The sequence below is a fragment of the Artemia sp. Qi Xiang Cuo genome, chromosome 20 (genome assembly GCF_049724085.1).
Source record: "Artemia sp. Qi Xiang Cuo chromosome 20, ASM4972408v1, whole genome shotgun sequence".
Taxonomy (NCBI): Eukaryota; Metazoa; Arthropoda; class Branchiopoda; order Anostraca; family Artemiidae; genus Artemia; species Artemia sp. Qi Xiang Cuo.
The window spans coordinates 6,755,219-6,774,604 of record NC_142813.1 but is presented as its reverse complement, the minus strand read 5'-3'; the positions used below and the strand labels follow the sequence as shown (position 1 = coordinate 6,774,604).

At 35.9% G+C, this 19,386-nt stretch overlaps 1 protein-coding gene across 1 annotated transcript in view; it reads right to left on the bottom strand.

The window, feature by feature from the left end:
- The window catches only part of lap (phosphatidylinositol-binding clathrin assembly protein lap), a 144,196-nt gene that overhangs the window by 35,984 nt on the left and 88,826 nt on the right, over positions 1–19,386 (bottom strand). Inside the window, exons 13-14 of the mRNA XM_089105819.1 lie at positions 16,083–16,290; positions 4,086–4,274 (exon numbers count right to left, since the gene is read on the bottom strand). Coding sequence (XP_088961945.1) covers positions 4,086–4,274; positions 16,083–16,290 — 397 coding nt within the window. The remainder of the gene's footprint in view (positions 1–4,085; positions 4,275–16,082; positions 16,291–19,386) is intronic.

Genomic DNA, 19,386 nt, shown 5'->3' with positions numbered 1-19,386 from the left:
TAAACTTGAACTCAAAACTAAAATAAACTATAACTCTAACAAAAACTCTAAGCTAAGACTATAAGATAAAATTCTAAACTCTTAACTAAAACTAAACTATATCTCTAACTAAAACTCTAATCTAAGACTCTAAGATAAAAAACTATAAACTATAAACTAAAAGAAAACTAAAGTAGAAATATAAATGAAGCTAAAAAGTTAAAAAATAAAATTCTTAAATAAAATTAAACTAAACGTCAACTCTAACAAAACTCTAAACTAAGACCCTGATCCAAAACTCTAAACTAAAACTAAACAAAACTTCAACAAAAACTCTAAGCTAAAAAATCTAAACTCTTAAATAGAACTAAAGAAAACTATAAATTTAAGGAAAACTCTAAGCTATGACTCTACGATAAAAATCTAAACACTTAACTAAAACTAAAATAAACTATAAATTTAAATAAAACTCTAAGATAATACTCTATGTTAAACTCTAAACTATTAAATAAAACTAAAATAAACTATAACTCTAACTGAAACTCAAAGTTATAAAATCAAACTCTTAAATAAAATTAAACTAAACTATAACTCTAACAAAAAACTCTATACTCTTAACTAAAACTAAACTAAAATATAACTCTAACAAGAACTATAAGATAAAACTCTAAACTAAAAATAAAATATACTACAACTACAAAATAAACCCTAATCTAAGACTCTAAGATAAAAATACTAAACTCTTAACTAAAACTAAAATAAACTAGAATTCTAACAAAAACTCTAAGCCGAGACTCTAAGCTAAAACTCTAAACTCTTAAGTAAAACTAAACTAAACTAGAACTCTAAGCTAAGACTCTAAGGTAAAACACCAAACTCTTAACTAAAACTAAACTAAACTAGAACTCTAACTGAAACTCAAAGGTAAGACATCAAACTCTTAACTAAGATTAAACTAAACTAGAACTCTAACAAAAAAAAAACTCTAAGCTAAGACTCTAAGCTAAAACTCTAAACTATTAACAACAACTTAGCCAAACTAAAACTTTAAGTAAAATTATAAGCTATGACTACAAGCTAAAAATCTAAATTCTGAACTTTAAATAAACTAAACTACAACTCTTAATAAAACTCTATGCTAATTATCTAAGCTAAAAACACTAAACTATTAAATAAAACTAAACTAAACTAGAACTATAACAAAAAATCTAAGCTAAGACTATAATCTAAAAAAAACTCTAGACTTCTAACTAAAACTAAACCGAAATAAAACTTTAATAAAAGAATCTAAGCTAAAAACTCTATAAACTCTTAACTAAAACTAAACTAAACTAGAACTCTAACAAAAACTCTAAGCTAATACTCTAAGCTAAAAAACTCTAAACTTTTAACTAAAACTAAACCAAACTAAAACTCTAAGCTAAGTCTCTAAGGTAAAACTCTAAACTCTTAACTAAAATTAAACTAAACTAGAACTCTAACAAAAAACTCTAAGCTAAGACTCTAATCTAATAAAAACTCTAAACTTTTAACTAAAACTAAACCAAAATAAAACTTTAAGCAAAGACTCTAAGCTAAAAACTCTAAACTCTTAACTCAAACTAAACTAAACTAGAACTCTAACAAAAACTCTAAGCTAAGACTCTAAGCTAAAAAAAACTCTAAACTTTTAACTAAACCAAACTAAAACTCTAAGCTAAGTCTCTAAGGTAAAACTTCAAACTCTTAACTATAACTAAGTTGTATGTGAAAAGGATGGGTACTTCAATTTGTAAAATGGGTTTAGGACAGTCACTAAGAGAAGAACTTGTTCTGAAATGCCTTTTTAAAAGTATTGCTTGGTGTTGGGACTTAAAAAATCTGTAAAGTAAAGTTGTGGGTGAAAAGGATGGGAACTTCAACTTGTAAAATGTGTTTAGGATGGACATTATGATAAGAACTTGTTCTGAAATGCCCTTTGAAAAGTATTGCTTGGTGTTGGAACATTCAAAAGCTGTAATGTAAAGTTGTGGGTGTAAAGGATGGGTACTTCAATTTGTAAAATGGGTTTAGGAGGGACATTAAGGAAAGAACTTGTTCTGAAATGTCTTTGAAAAGTATTGCTTGGTGTTGGAGCATTCAAAAAGCAGTATAGTAAAGTCTTGGGTGAAAGGGATGGGTATTTCAACTTTTAAAATGTGTTTAGGATGGACATTAAGAAAATAACATGTTCTGAAAAGATATAATAAAGCCAAAAAAAGTATTAAAAAATGGGGGCTCAGGGGCCTTTGGGGTCCCGGGGGTCTGGAGGGGGCCCTTTAGGGCTGGGTGGTCCTTTGGGAGCCCGGTGGACCTCTGGGGACTGGAGGAGGGCCTTTGAGGGCCCGGGGAGGGCCTGGGGGGGTTTGGGGGGCCCTTGAGGGCCGATTGGTCTTTTGGGAGCCCGGTGGACCTCTGGGGACCGGGGGAGGGCCTTTGGGGTCCGGGAGCCCTTTTGAGAGCCTGGTGGTCCTTTGGGAGCCCGGTGGACCTTTGGGGACCGGGGGAGGGCCATTGGGGGTCTGGGGGGGCCTTTGGGGGTTCGGGGGCCCTTTGGGAGCTTGGGGGACCTTTGAGAACCGGGGGCTTCCTTCGGGGTTGGGGTAGGGGGATTGGAACCCTTTGGGGTTGGGGTAGGGGGATCGGAACCCTTTGGGGTTGGGGTAGGGGACCTCACGACACTGTTAAAATAAAACTCGTGTATTATAACGATCACAGAGTTTCACCCTTAAATTCTCTTCTAAAATCATCTTTTAAATCATCTTTTAAAATGTCTCTAACTGTTTCACCGAAATGATTCCATAAAATGGCTAAAACGGTTTCGCCCAAATAATCCCTAAACGTAATTTCAGTGTGTTCCTTTTGTTTGGCATCTCTACGCTGATACATTTCAAATTATTTGGAAACCTGATTCCCGCGCTAAAACAATTCATCGCTAAGATCTAAACATTCGCTCGGAGACAGTTCTCTTTAGAAATAACAAATTAATTCCCTTTCGTGAATCAATTCTCTTTAGAAACAACAAATTAATTCCCCTTTCATGTCAATCAATCAATCATGACATCATCTGTCATGTGTGATCTAAACTTTGCCTCGGAAACATTCTCTTGGTAGAACTCCAAAGACATTAACTAACTTGGCGTCATCTCTCAGACATTAATTAACTTTGCCAGGAAACAATTTGATTAAAGACTCAATTATCCATGAAAGTGAGAAAGTTCCTTTTTTTTCATTTTCATTGACAAAATTCATAAAACAGACATAAATGTGAGAAAGTTTCTGTTTTTCAAGTTCTCACTGACAAAAACAAAGAAAACAGCCATAAAAGTGAGAAAGTTCCTGTTTTTCAAATTCTCACTGACAAAAACCATAAAACATCCATGAAAAACATCAAATAAATCGACCAACACACATAACCATCCATGAAAACATCCATAAATGTGACAAAATTCCTGTTTTTTCATTCTCACTGACCAAAACCATAAACCACGTGGTTCTATGCCCATATATGGTGTGCTGACACGACCTCCTGAGGCATCTCTACTAATGTTACGGTGAATGTCCAAAATCTGGTTAAAGCAAAACTCAGCGGTGAATGACAAAAATTCCTTTTTCTCTGTTTGGATTCAATTAGCTTAGCGAATCAGTTTTTTCAGTCTTATGCAAGCTTTGATGGTAAAAGTTAAGGTTAGTTTGGGTTAGGTTAAATAAGGTTATTAATCTCAGTATATATATATATATATATATATATATATATATATATATATATATATATATATATATATATATATATATATCCCAGTGAAAAAATTTCAATAGCTTTGCTGATAGGTACTCTTTCAATTCAAAATAACAAACATCCCTAACATCAATTTTCATACAGAACATTGCTTCTTTCAATCACGGGGGGATTCAGAATTAATATTGGGGGGAGGGGGCAATAAAACTTCAGCTCTTACAAGAATCTTTTTTGGTAACCCTTTAAGTAGTACTGCTTTTGACCTTCTGGGGGGTATATGACAATAAAACTATCCCTAGGATCCGTCCCTGCTTTCAATGTAATAAGAAATGAAAAAAGTATACAGTACCTGAGCCAGCTCTAACAGGAGAAGCTTGAAGATTCTCAGCCCCTGAGCCAGTGCTTAGCCTTGCAGGAGAGTTATTAATACTGCTCGAGCCTTCTTTGGACTGGGGCTTGATAGTTAAGCCCAAATCCCCCAGCAAATCGTCAAAAGGACCTGGCTTCACTGGCTCAGACTGAGATGATCCAGATGCAGCTTGCATATAAAAAAATATTATTACTAGATGTTTGATTATCTTCGCTTTGATTGATCAAACTGAAATTAATTATAATAATCTTTGGGCGGGTTACTTCCGTGAAGTAACCCTCCCAAAAGTAACCCTCCGTGAAATAAGCCTCCCAAGGGAGTAAACCTCCCTCTTTGGGAGAGTTACTTCCGTGAAGTTAGGGTAACTTATGACGATTACGAAGTAAAAAACGAGAAGGAACAATTAAGTAATAGTGCATGATATACATGGGCATAGTTGCAAACAGCCGAAATTGGGGGGGGGGGATCAGACGATGTTTTCCGGGGAAGGGGTCCAATATACTATAAAATCAAATAAACATAATTTGGGGGTAGGAAGGAGTGGTTATGATGAGTATTATCGACTCATGCAAACACAATTTGATATACATTCAGAAATTTAAAAAATGTGAGGCATTTCGATACGCATTTTATATATTAGATTAAATGCATCATCCTCCTATATCCTTTCATAGTAAATGGTTTTAGATTCATCAGATACCACATTGCCCATAATTCATTGACTAATAGCATTATGTTCATAATTACCCATAATTCATTGACTAATAGCATTATGTTCACAATTGCCCATAATTCATTGACTAATAGCATTATGTTCATAATTGCCCATAATTCATTCACTAATAGCATTATGTTCATAATTGCCCATAATTCATTGACTAATAGCATTATGTTCATAATTGCCCATAATTCATTTACTAATAGCATTATGTTCATAATTGCCCATAATTCATTGACTAATAGCATTATGTTCATAATTGCCCATAATTCATTGACTAATAGCATTATGTTCATAATTGCCCATAATTCATTGACTAATAGCATTATGTTCATAATTGCCCATAATTCATTCACTAATAGCATTATGTTCATAATTGCCCATAATTCATTGACTAATAGCATTATGTTCATAATTGCCCATAATTCATTTACTAATAGCATTATGTTCATAATTGCCCATAATTCATTGACTAATAGCATTATGTTCATAATTGCCCATAATTCATTGTCTAATAGCATTATGTTCATAATTGCCCATAATTCATTGACTAATATCATTATGTTAATAATTGCCCATAATTCATTGACTAATAGCATTGTTCATAATTGCCCATAATTCATTGACTAATAGCATTATGTTCATAATTGCCCATAATTCATTACTAATATCATTATGTTCATAATTGCCCATAATTCATTGACTAATATCATTATGTTCATAATTGCCCATAATTCATGACTAATAGCATTATGTTCATAAGTGCCCATAATTCATGACTAATAGCATTGTTCATAAGTGCCCATAATTCATTGACTAATAGCATTATGTTCATAAGTGCCCATAATTCATTGACTAATAGCATTATGTTCATAATTGCCCATAATTCATTGACTAATAGCATTATGTTCATAATTGCCCATAATTCATTGACTAATAGCATTATGTTCATAATTGCCCATAATTCATTTACTAATAGCATTGTTCATAAGTGCCCATAATTCATGACTAATAGCATTATGTTCATAATTGCCCATAATTCATTGACTAATAGCATTATGTTCATAATTGCCCATAATTCATTGACTAATAGCATTATGTTCATAATTGCCCATAATTCCACACTTTACTTAAGCCCCCTGCAATTGAACCCAATACGGGTACTCATTTTATTTAGGTTCAGTGATTGTAAAATGGGCATCATCAGGAATGACACAGAAGCTTTGAGGAGAAGGAGGAGGTGGAAGAGGGTTCATGCAAAAGAAAAAAAATATAAGCAGTCTGCATGCCAAAAGTGTTTGGTACAATCATTCTGCATATTATGTACTAAGAATTGCTTTCTAACTTCACAATTTCCAAATACTTATATTTGGACATAAGCTTATAAAATATACGTTTTGAGGAGGAGGAGGTGGTGAAGGAGGAGGGTTCATGCAAAAGAAAAAAGCCAGACCGATTATATACAAACATTTTAAAAAAATTAACATTTACGGTGGTACTAAGAGTGGCCCACTTGCGAACAAGTCTGTACTCCATCACATTTATTGGAGCAAATCTAAAAGCGTTAAGTTAAACCGAGGAGATTAATGGTAAAATATAGTAGGCATAACAAAGTAGGCATAAAAAAGTAGGGCATAACAGCTATCGGAAGTATTTTAAAAAGAATTTTAAATATGAGTATTAAAATCAACTGTGGCAGTTCCCAGAGCTTCGGCAATTTCGTATAAGGTAATTGCTGTTAATAAAAATCATTATGAGCATATCTGTATAACTTAACACAAAGCATCAGGATTGCCACCACAGTCAGTTCCTAAAGTGCTAAAATTGCCGAAATTTGCATGCTACGCGGTGATTTTCGATGCCGTAGTAAAAAAATTGACTGTAATAGAGCTAAAATAGCACTTTCGTGCTATTTTAGCACTATTTTAGCAACCCTGAGAATGTGCTATCGTACTACACATAATGAAATAGTGCTAAAATACCACTTTCGTGCTAAAGGTGGCAGCCCTGCAAAGCATACGTGGTTAGTTATTGACTAGAAATGAATTAAGCTCGATCTATAATTTACATTTTTCTCAAGATTGTTTAATATATTCCATGCATATTTACATTAAAATATACCAAAATGCTAAAAATCTGAACTTTTATACATTAAATTTTTGGCTTAAGCATTAGTTCCCTTCCCTAAACCTCCCCCCCCCCCTAAAATATGGAATGCTTCCCTAAAATATGGAATAAGCACGGGCATGCGTTCAAAAAATATGCCATAAGAAAAACCTCAACCATCACGGGCATGCGTGGGCATGCACGCTCAAAAAGTATGCCATAAGAAAAACCTCAACCATCACTTTTTTCACCTCACATGAATTATTATTGGCGTTCCAATTAATTTTACATTTTTTTTCCTTTGTTGCCATTTTTATATTACATTTTTTTTCCCAATTAAAATTGTTAGTTAAAATTCAAATTATAACGCATTCGCTCTTATCCAAGTTGCTCATTGGCGCATCAATTCTTAAATTTAAAGAATTTTTTTTTATACATACGTAGTTTTAAGCAATTTGAAGGGACTCAAGCCCCTTCTCGACTAGTGACTGGCTAGGACAGATGGTTGGAAGGTTGGCAGACTGCCAAAGATCGTCCTTTTTAGCCATCCATATAGGGCAAAAAAGAAAAGCATTTCGCCTCCGAATAAAGGAGGAAATCGTAATAAAGCATTTAAAGGAAATCGTGACTTCTTGGGAAGGTGTAAAGAGGAAAGCTTTGAATGCATTGGGTCAGAGAAGCATGCACAGCTGTGTTAGCCCCAGGCGACTTGGTACTGCAGTGAGTTGTTAGTAGTAGTAGTATTAGCAGTACAATATCTTAAGGGGGATTGGTTGGTATTCCCGAGAGTGATACTCTGAAAATTACGTGTTTAAGCAAGAAAGCCTGGGTTCCCATGCTATTTAATTTATTTTTCACAAAAAAGTTTATGGTGGGAGTAATTCGGACTTACTTTAAGTAGATATTTACATCACCTCATCTTCCCGGAACCTCACCTCATCTGCCCGGATAGGCCAGTGTCCAAGTACATAACCAAGATTTTTATTCGGGGAGGGGGTTACAATTTTTTTTTTTCCGAAACGCATCAAAATTTGTTTATGTTCATTTTGTTACCTTTTACTAGTCGGACAAAAGGTTCGGGGGGGGGGGGTTCATCCAGTGGGGGGGGGGGTACCCCACTGGATGCGGCTTTGCCAGTGTCATTTGTAATTTTAACTTTTTGCCAGTGTCATTTGTAAATTCGATCAAAATGGATCTTGTTGGCAATTAGATAAAAAGAAAACAAGTTTTTTCGACTGAAAGTAAGGAGCAACATTAAAAATTAAAACGAACCGAAATTATTCCGCATATGAGGGGGGCTGCCTCTTCCTCAAGCCTCGCTTTTCCGCTAAAGTATGAAAGTTCTTTAAAAATACATCTTACTCAAATTCAAAGACTTGTGTTTGAGCTGTCTTTCTTAAGGAGTTGAGGAAGGGGCAGTCCACATCATATTCAGAATAATTTCTGTTCGTTTTAAGTTTTAATGTTGCTCTTTTTCTGACCGTTTTTAAAATCAAATATATATATATATATATATATATATATATATATATATATATATATATATATATATATATATATATATATATAAATATATATATATATATATATATATATATATATATATATATATATATATATATATATACAATGCATACAAAATGCAAGACTATTTTAGTGGAAATACAATTGCTATTTTTCTACTTTAATTTCATGCTACACATACATCAAACATCCAAATTTACCGCTGGAATTTTTAGAGGAAAGCTATTCCCGTAGCTCCGTCTTTGTACTAACTCTTGGCGTCATTTTAAAAAGTAAACTGAATCGGCATAATAAGAGAATGGAATACACTAACTGAAAAACAATATTGTGGTTCAAAGAAAAGTATATCGAGTAGATTTTAATAAAAATTAGCCGCAGTTTTATATGGTAATTAATGCCTTCTACCCAGTTTGGTTAGTATTTTCACGCAAATTTTCTGGAAACCCTTACCATTTGCTGGCTTTCCATTGGGCGTACCAAAGACAGTATTAAACGTAGAGTCACTTACAAACTGAGAGCTTAAATTGTTTAAGCAATGACCTAAAATTAGCACCAAGCGTCATTAGCATGCATACCCAAACATGGGCAGACCAAAAAAAAAAAAAAAAAAAAAAAAAAACTAGCACAGGAAGGAATATATATATATAAATATATATAAATATATATAAATATATATAAATATATATATATATATATATATATATATATATATATATATATATATATATATATATATATATATATATATATATATATATATATATATATATATATATATTGAACTGAAAGAGAGAAAAAAAAGTAGCAAAAAGAAAGGGAATGACAAATATTCATAAAATACGTAAAAACTGAGAAACTTATTAAGTGACAAGATGAAACATATACAAAACATCAACTGCTATCCTACATAACGTTTTCACAGACGGATCTACTGTTTTAGGGTGGGACTTCAGGGGTGTCTGTCAACTCTGCTGTTATAAGCTTCAATACACTTGTTTATCAAGGCAGTTGGGTCTATAATCCCGTACCTTCGCCTAATCCATGAGTTGCTTGCCCAGGGACGCAAGGCAAGCAGATACTTCTTGTTGTTTTTATAAAGTCACCGATTGGGAGACCTAAATATCTCATTTCGGACTTGGGAGCGACCGGCACACCGTAGAGATTAACTGTAAATCCTTCCGGTTTATCCCAGTTGAACAGTACTACTTCCAATTTTTCAGGGTTAAATTTCACATTGATCTTTGCATATTCTCGACTAAGAGTGACAAAATTTCTTTCAAACGAGAGTACTGTTCGACTAAGGTTAAAAATATCATCTGCATAAGCTATAAGCGATACGTCGATTCCTTCTAAAATACACGAGGGAGTGGCGTGGGCTTGGGCATCGAGAATACAGTTAATGAAGGCAACTGGAGACGTAAGGACTCCCTGCCTAACCCCTTTTCGGACTGGTATTACTACGTGCGTAACAGTCCCATCAGGCAATTTGACTACAACAACCAAACGGGGATACATATCATACATGGCACGGATCACACAACTATTAACTCCACGCTTAAACAACTCAATCAGAATATGGGATGAATCAGCGAGTCAAATGAGCGGCATTCATCGTGACTCCCTAGAACTAGTGATTCGCCAGAATTATTGGCATCAATCAAGATCGACGAGAGCGCAGTCAGAGCATGGACGCACCCTAAACCCTGAATGACTTATCTCGGGTACTAGGGTATTCCTTTAATTATTCCAACGAATGCAGGAGTTTTCACTTTCGTATCAAGTTCTGAGCTTTTAGCTTTGATTCCGCACGCTATTTTATATGCAGTCACCTTTTGAGAAACGGCCACACGCCATTCATTTTTACCAGGCCTTAGCTCAACCTAACTAGCATCTAGGGTTCGCCATACGCTGACTCAATAAAATTCTTCCGTTCGAGCGGCGTTTTCACGGATGGGGGGTTCTTCACGACGACATAGTAAGCCAGTTTCAGGCGGGCGGTTGTTTCACTTTAGAGGCTTGCCTGGCCAAACAAACGGAGGTCCAGTTTGTTCACTCGATCCATAAAGCCATCAAAACGGCGACATATGTCGTTAACTTGTGTGGTTATACAAGCACTGATCTCATCCCCACACACCGGAACCTCCGTAGGTCTGAAGATAACAAACGGTGGTAGGTTCCGCTTTTCTTTTGCCGATTTGGCAAAAAAATTTAGAATGTCTAAAAGGTTCTCGGTATCCTTCACAGATCGACGGAAGGGGTCGGGTAGTCCAGATTTCTGCAGCAATAACTCTTTTGCAACTAGAACGTCATCTCTGGACAAGAACTCGACAGTACCGTTGATAATAAGCTTGTGTTTTATACCAGTTAGCATCGATCTGGATACAAAATTCAGTAACGCGTTCCACATGATATTGTTCTTATCCATGTTCGTTACTCATCAAACCACAGTCGCAAATCCAAAAAAACAAGTCCATAAAGCAAGCCAGGTCCGTAACAAGCCAGGTTGAAATATGGCGAGTCTGCATGCCTAATGTGTTAGGTACAATTTTTCTGCACATTATGATGTAGGAACTGTTTTCTAACTTTACACTGTCCAAATACTTTACCCCCCCCCCCACCTAATGGGCAAATATATAGCCCAAATTATATATTTTCAATCTAATTTGTCACTTCTCTTTGTCTTGTCGCACGATAAACTGAAAGAAACTAACAAAAAAATCGGTTCTACAATGCGTCAATGAATGAACAACTTGAGTGATCGGGGGCATATCATGCAAGTATCAAAATATTTGATCTTTCACTGACGTATTTGGTGTTTGATGCCATTCACCGGTGAAATTCGCAGCAATAACTCTTTTGCAACTAGAACGTCATCTCTGGAGAAGAACTCGACAGCACGGTTGACAATCAGCTGGTGTTTTATACCACTTAGCATCGATCTGGATACAAAATTCAGTAACGCGTTCCACATGATATTGTTCTTATCCATGTTCGTTACTCATCAAACCAGAGTCGCAAATCCAAAAAAACAAGTCCATAAAGCAAGCCAGGTCCGTAACCAGATATAAGTTATTTCACGATCGATTATCTTGCAGGTATAAACCGGTTTATGCTGTGCACTCTCTGAGAACCGATCACCGACAGAGATCACCGGGAGCAAGGAAAGCGTCGAGACCGGCTCACCTGTCCCCTGCAGTTTAAGGCTAATTAAAACCGGCAGGTACCTATACAGTGCTCCCGACAAGCTGTTTCCCCTCTTCTACTTGGTCCCTGGTAATTCACTCAGCAATATCGGCGCAGCTTAAGAAAAAGGTTGAAATTTCCTCCAAATAGGCTGAGTTCTAGCAATTTGGCTGATTTTTATGAGATTCTCCTAATAAAATCTTCTATTGGCAACCTCCAATCGGCAACAATAAGCTAAAATAATTGTTCCCAGGGGAAATCACAGCGGTCAAAATAACCAAGCCAAAGATAAGCAGATTATAAATAAAAATCTTCAAATAAGTGTCCACTGGGAAATCACTCACAATGTAAAACAGGTTTTATCCAAAAAAAAAACTTCATACAAACAGGGTTTATACCACACGCTCTAAATCATTCACGTTACACCAATACACTAATGGTGAATGTTGAGCATTTCTGACATTTGTATTTTCTTCTCCGTAATTCAGTCGCGATACATTTTTCGACACTTCGACACTCTTTCTGGGAGGAATGACTAAAAACGTAAAACAAACAGTAGGCCTACATTTTTAATGAGAAAAGAAAATAATAGTAATAAAGAAATTCATATAGCGTAAATTCTGGATATGACTTAATTGCTGAATTCTCTACCATTATCCCATTGCAATATTGCTGGAGCACCAAATGTTAAAAATATTGACAATGTGAAATATAAAATATAATAATATAAAATAATATATATAAAATTAATCATTATAATATAAAGTAATCATTATATAAAATATAATGAAATATGATATAATATTGACAATGTGAAATGTGAAATATAATAAATTATGTGATTCAAATCTTATTTATTGCAACAACTTAAACTATTATGACACTTTGAATTGCAAAAAAAGGCCCTTGTTTTTAAAAGTGCATTTGTTTGTGGAACTAACAAATGCTGCGATGCTTCTGAAGGCCGGTAAACGTGGGTTGAATATAGCTGTCATTCGTTCTCTCAGGAATCTGTATTCTAGTTTACGGATCGGACTGAAGCTACCTCCTGACAAGGGTTTGACCTCCGTTCCGTGCACCCGACTAGTTCCAGTCAAGAAAGGAGCGCGTCAAGGACCAGTCACCTCTCCCGACCTTTTCAATAACTGTGTCCTTGATGCACAAGATCGATGTCCATCTTCGCTGATTCTGTCATCTGCTAACTTGTCTTTGGTATGTTACACGGACGATATCCTGAATCTTAGCCGAACCCTTCAGCGGATAATTGATATCTTCGAAATCCTTGAAGCCGAATATCTTAAAGTTGGACTTCAGTTCAACTGTTCAAAATTGGAAGTCGTCCTATTCAATTGGAAAACTGATTTTTGTGTTCCTACCAAAGGTTCGTCTATCCGCCACACCCGAAAAGTTCTCCTCGAACAGCTTAAACGACGAGTTTCAGCGTCTTACGCTTCAATTGCATCGTGCAAACTCCGATTCAACCGGCTGCTTCTACCAAGCTTGTATAACGCCATCGCTCTTCCTCACATTTTATATGCCACGCCCTTCTGGAAACTTCTCACTAAAACTGACCAGAATAAAATCAGAGCGATGTATTTTCGTTTTCCGAAGAATATTTGCTTCACCTACCTCCGTGGTATAGGAATTCACATGTAATTGAAAAATTTAAAGTCGCAGACCCTGACGTCGCCGTCGCTAGACGAATAGCGAGGCATAATAGAAAAATACGAGCAGACCTCGTGAAATTGCACAAGAGTGTAATAAAATATTGGTACTTGTATGATATACCCCCCACCTAATATTCTTCATCTAAGTAGAACCTGTTTTTGTGACGCTCAGTCCTAATGAACTATACCTAAGTATGATAAAAAATATAATACTTTAGAAACAAATTTGGGCTTTTTTTTGCACATTAGGGGGGCAGGGGGAAGGGTGGGGATTGAAATATGGCGGGTCTGCATGCCTAAGGTTGTAAGGTTGAGCTTAGCGCGTCTATTGCAGTTAAAAAAGGGCATTTTACAGGCTGCCATCACTTCATCTCCTTTGAATTTCCTTTAGGAGTACTGATGATTCTCTGCCAAATTTTGCGGATGACGTCCTTATATATTAAGAGAGAAGTGTTAAGAATTGGCGAAAATTTTGGAACTCTTAGCATACCCGTATACGTCATTTTTCAAACTATATATTAACACAATTTTATATTAAAAATTATAGTTTATAATAATTATATAATAATATATAAACAATATTAAGTATCGCTCTTTACGCTAAAGTTTGACTCTGTCTCACAACTTTATTTGGCGTTGAGGCGTTGAGGAGGGGACAGTCCCTTTCATATACGGAATAATTTCTGTTCGTTTTAAGTTTTAATGTCGCTCCTTACTTTCAGTTTGAAAAACTTGTTCTTTTTATTTAATGGCATACAAGAGCTACCCTAATTGCTTCTTAAATGTCCAACTAAGTGAAGAATACTAGGTGAAAAATATTTTGAATGACTCCCCAGATTGGTGAAAATTATAGATCTTAGTAACTAGTTTATAATGTAGTTTGCCCGTTTCGCCTTTGTTGTCCGGCATTTTTTTGGACTGGTCTCTATTTTTACCTTTGTTTCCTGTTTTTCCCCGTTTTCCCATTGTTCTTCATAATTTTTTGGCCTGATCTCTATTTTTGCTTTTGTTGCCTGTTTTTCCCGGTTTTGCCTTTGTTACCGTCATTTTTTGGCCTGATCTCTATTTTTGCCTTTGTTGCCTGTTTGCCGGTTTTCCTCCGTTTTGCCGTTGTTGTCCGTCATTTTTTTGGCCTGGTCTCTATTTTTAACTTTGTTATCCATTTGCCAATTTTTGCCCATACTGCCTTTGTTGTCCGGCATTATTTGGACTGGTCTCTATTTTTTACCTTTGTTGCCTGTTTGCAGGTTTTTCCCCGTTCTATCTTTATTGTCTGTCATCGTTTAGCCTGTTCTCTTCTTTGCCTTTATTGCCCTTTGTTGTCCGATATTTTTTGGACTAGTCTCTACTTTTGCCTTTGTTGCCAGTTTACCAGTTTCATCTTTTTTGTCCGGCATGTTTTGGATTGGTATCCATTTTTATCTTTGTTGCCTGTTTGCCGTTTTTCCCCGTTTTGCCTTTATCGTCCGTCAGTTTTTGGCCTGATCTCTATTTTTGCCTTTGTTGCCTGGTTGTCGGTTTTTCCGTTTTGCCTTTGTTGTTTGGCATTTTTGGCATGGTTTCGATTGTCGCCTTTGTTGCAAATTTGCCAGTTTTTGCCCGTCTTGCCTTTGTTGTCGGGCATTTTTTGGCACGGTCTCTATTTTTGCCTTTATTGACCATTTGCCAGTTTTTGCCCGTTTTGCCTTTGTTGTCGGGCATTTTTTGGCATGGTCTCTATTTTTGCCTTTGTTGCGCATTTGCCAGTTTCTGCCCGTTTTGCTTTTGTTGTACGGCATTTTTTGGACTGGTCTCTATTTTTACCTTTGTTGTCTGTTTGCCGGTTTTTCCCCGTTTTACCTTTGTTTCTTTTAGCCTGGTCTCTTTTTTTGCATTTGTTGCCCGTTTTGCTTTTGTTGTCCGGCATTTTTTGGACTGGTCTCAATTTCTGCCTTTGTTGCCCGTTTACCCGTTTTGCCTTTTTTGTCCGGCATTTTTTGGATTGGTCTCCATTTTTACCTTTGTTGTCTGTTTGCTAGTTTTTCCCCGTTTTGCCTTTGTTGTCCGTCATTTTTTGTCCTGATCTCTATTTTTGCCTTTTTTACCTGTTTTTCCCCGTTTTGCCTTTGTTGTCCGTCATTTTTTTGGCATGGTTTCTATTTTCACCATGCGAAAAATAAATAAGAGGTACCGGGCTCAGTTTCCTGATCAGAGCACCTTCGAAACTGTTTATTACTTATTATATTTCTTTCTTTTTTTTTAAGAATGATCGTACTGCTTTATGTTTCTTGTTTTTTCTTATCAGACCCGCATTTTCCATTATATTTTAATAAATTTTACTTTTTATGTATTTTACTGTATCACAATAAATATATACCTACATACTTCTAATTGCTCTAAAAGAGAAGTGATCAATTTTTTAAGCTTTATTAAGCAGGTAAGAATCAAAACGGGCAAAAAAGTGGGGTTCAAGAAGTAGCCAAATATGAAGATAAAATGCACATTTTGGGTATATATGTTTGTTTTTATAAAGAATGTTTCCTTCTGATATAGAGATTAGAGAACAAACACACACTAGATTAATAGGCTAGGTTTCTAAAATAAAAACAAAGAGTTTTAATCTCAAAACGACCAATAATCAACCTGGATTGGGTTAATAAATGTCAAAAAGGTTAACACCACCCTAGCTCACCACTATAAAATATATCTAAGAACCAGAAGCGTGAGGGACATTTTGCGTTGCTCCGTCACTTAACAGTTAACCGTTAAATTCCCTTAACAATAGATAAAAGAGCTTACCATTAGGCTGCACTACTGCAGTCTGCGCAGAAAAGAATTGCTGCTGCTGTGAAGTGACAGAATTGGAAGAGCTCCAATTTATTCCTCCTGTCATAGGCATCGGTGGAATAGGAGGAGCTTGTTGTGGAAGAGCCGTTGCCTGAGTCGATCCAAACGGATTGGCTCCAAGCGATAAAAGATCATCAAGACTTTTCGTAGAATTTGACGCCTGAAAGTAATAAATTGAGACTCAATTCATTTTTGATTCATTCATTTATTTATGAAAAAATTTGTGCCACAAAATAGCATAAATTCATTACAATTAAGCTAAAGTACTATTAGTTGACTTACTATTGTAGGAGAGCGGGAGGGCCTGTGCTTGTGTAATTTTGGCAACAATACAAAATTGATACTACTACTACTAACCACACACTGCAGCCCAAAGCCGCCTGAGGCCAACACAGCAACGCACGCTTCTCCTCCATCTCAACCTATTCAAAGCCTCTCTTTTTACACCCTCCCAAAGAAGTGACCATTCCCCTCAATTTTTTACTTATGACATCTTCCCACCCCACTCGGAGGTGACCTGCTTCTCGTCTGACCTTTCACGACTGCCCGACAAGGGCCATATTGGCAATCTGTCATCTTTCATCCAACAATCGGATGAACATCCGCACAAAAATCGATATACGATGCAAAATGTTGACAGAATGTTTTTAAAATATTTTTATGATAGAATATTAAGCCCGTTTTCTCAATATTTTCATTTGCTAAATAAATTATTCATGGAATTGCTCGAGACCCCAGGTAATAATAATGACGAATACATTTTTCTCTTTGATGTCCATGCTTTTTTCTTTATTTGCATAACAATGTTACAGGTCAGCATCAGGTTTATTCAATTTTTTAGTTGAATCCACAGTCGAGAAGTTATGTATGTCTACGCTGATGTTTTTGGAAGGGAAATAACATTTTATCTTTTTGTTAAATATAGAAAGCACATCAATCGAGAAAATCAACTTTAAGTTGGGGGAATGTTAAGGGAGACAAAGTTATTCTATATCTTTATGTGGAGTTTCATTGAGGTAAAAACAGGAATTTTTGTCAAGGCAGAACGAGGGAGGCAAGTTCTAAAAATGCAAAATGACTAGGGGTAAGTGAATTAGTTCGGGGCTTGTGGACAGCACTATTGGTAAAACGTACGCAAATTATGTTCGCCTTTTCTCAAGGGTAACCCAACTGGCTATGCGAAGAAGGAAGTTACTACAGACTGTGCCCTAATTAAAGTATTATAGCAGAGGCAGAACGATGGAGGCAAGATCTAAGTGGGCAATTTTGTTCCCATTTCCTCAAGGGTAGCCCAATTCGCTCTACGAAGAAGGAAGATACTACAGAATTTGCCCTAATTAAAGAAATTATAGTTGAGGCAAAACAAGGCAGACAAGATCTAAGGGAGTAAAATGACTCGGGGAAAGTGAATTTACTCGGGGCTTATGGAGAGCACTATTAGCAAAAGGTATGCAACCTTTGTTCCTCTTTCCTCAAGGGTATCCCAATTGGCTCGGCGAAGAAGGAAGATACTATAGATATTGCCCTAAAATTATAGTTGAGGCAGAACTAAAGAGACAAGATCTAAGACAGTAAAATGACTCGGGGAAAGTGAATTTTTTCGGGGTTTATGGAGAGCACTAATAGAGAAACGTACGCAAATTTCGTTCGCTTTTCCTCAAGGGTAATTGGCTCTGCGAAGAAGGAAGTTACTACAGAATTTGCCCTAACTAAAGTATTATAGCCGATGCAGAACGATGGAGGCAAGATCTAAGTGGACAATTTTGTTCCCCTTTCCTCAAGGATAGCCCAATTGGCTCTACGAAGAAAGAAGATAAAATAAAGATCTAAGACAGTAAAATGACTCGGGGAAAGTGAATTTTTTCGGGGTTTATGGAGAGCACTAATAGAGAAACGTACGCAAATTTCGTTCGCTTTTCCTCAAGGGTAATTGGCTCTGCGAAGAAGGAAGTTACTACAGAATTTGCCCTAATTAAAGTATTATAGCCGAGGCAGAACGTGAGGCAAGATCTAAGGGGGCAATTTTGTTCCCCTTTTCCTCAAGAGTAGCCCAATTCGCTCTCAGAAGAAGGAAGATACTGCAGACTTTGCCCTAATTAAAGAAAGTATAGTTATACAGATTCACTAACACTAATAGATTTACACTTGCCCGGAATCGAGGAAACATATTGGCTACTACCCGGGACTTAGAACTTAAAAGACTCCAGGATTAGAACTTAAAAGAAACTTTTAAGGAACAATTGAATACTAAATTGGAGATATTAAAATTTGACAATTTGAAAGATCGACGGAATAACTTTCGGAAACAATTTGTGAAGTTGCTCATGGTGTCTTAGTGAAGAAAGTTAGGACTACAGCTAGGAATATTAGTGAAAAAGCTTTATGCTTAATAGAGAGGAGAAGGGGCCTGTAGAAGAATTATCAGAGTGATAGAGTGATGAAAACGAAAGGAATGTAAAGAAAGTGGAGAAACTTCAAAATATGAATTACGGAGATATGAAGTGGAGGCCATGGATAAAATTGCCGAGGATATGGAAGATGCAACTAGACGGCATAATAGTAAAATATTGTACTGGCATGTTAATAAATTAAGAGGGAGTAGTCAATCTGAACTAGTCCTATTTAAAAATAGGAACAGAGCCACATATAGAGAAAAAGAGAAGGTTAAAGAGAGATGGGCAGAACATTTTGAGAATGTGCTAAACCGAGATAGAATTGCAGGAAAAGATACAGAGGAAAATTAAAGTTTATGATAACTTGGATGTTAAGAAAAATGTGTTTTGTGAGAAATAATTAGCGTCAGTACTAAAAGAATTAAAAAATTAAAAGGCTCCAGGCACTGATTGTGTGGTAAATGAGTTTCTTAAATATGGCGGCTCAGAGGTTAGAAATAACTTATTGAAGATTATGAATATAATTTTTGAGAAGGGGGAAGTACCTAGCGATTTTTGAAAAACCTTAATTAAACCACGGTATAAGGAAGGTGATGAGAGTGAGTTTGGTAATTATCGAGGAACTAGTCTGGTATCTGTAAATAGCAAATTACTTAGTAATATGATACTTTTTAGACTGAGAGATGCTATAGACAAAGTTTTAAGAGAAGATCAATGCGGATATAGAAAAGGTTGAGGATGTGTCGACCAAATCTTCACTCTTAGGTTAATACTTAAGAAGTGTCTGATTTACCAAACACCTTTGGTCCTCAGTTTTATATATTATGAGCAAGTGTTCGATTCTGTTGAAAGAAGAGCTTTAG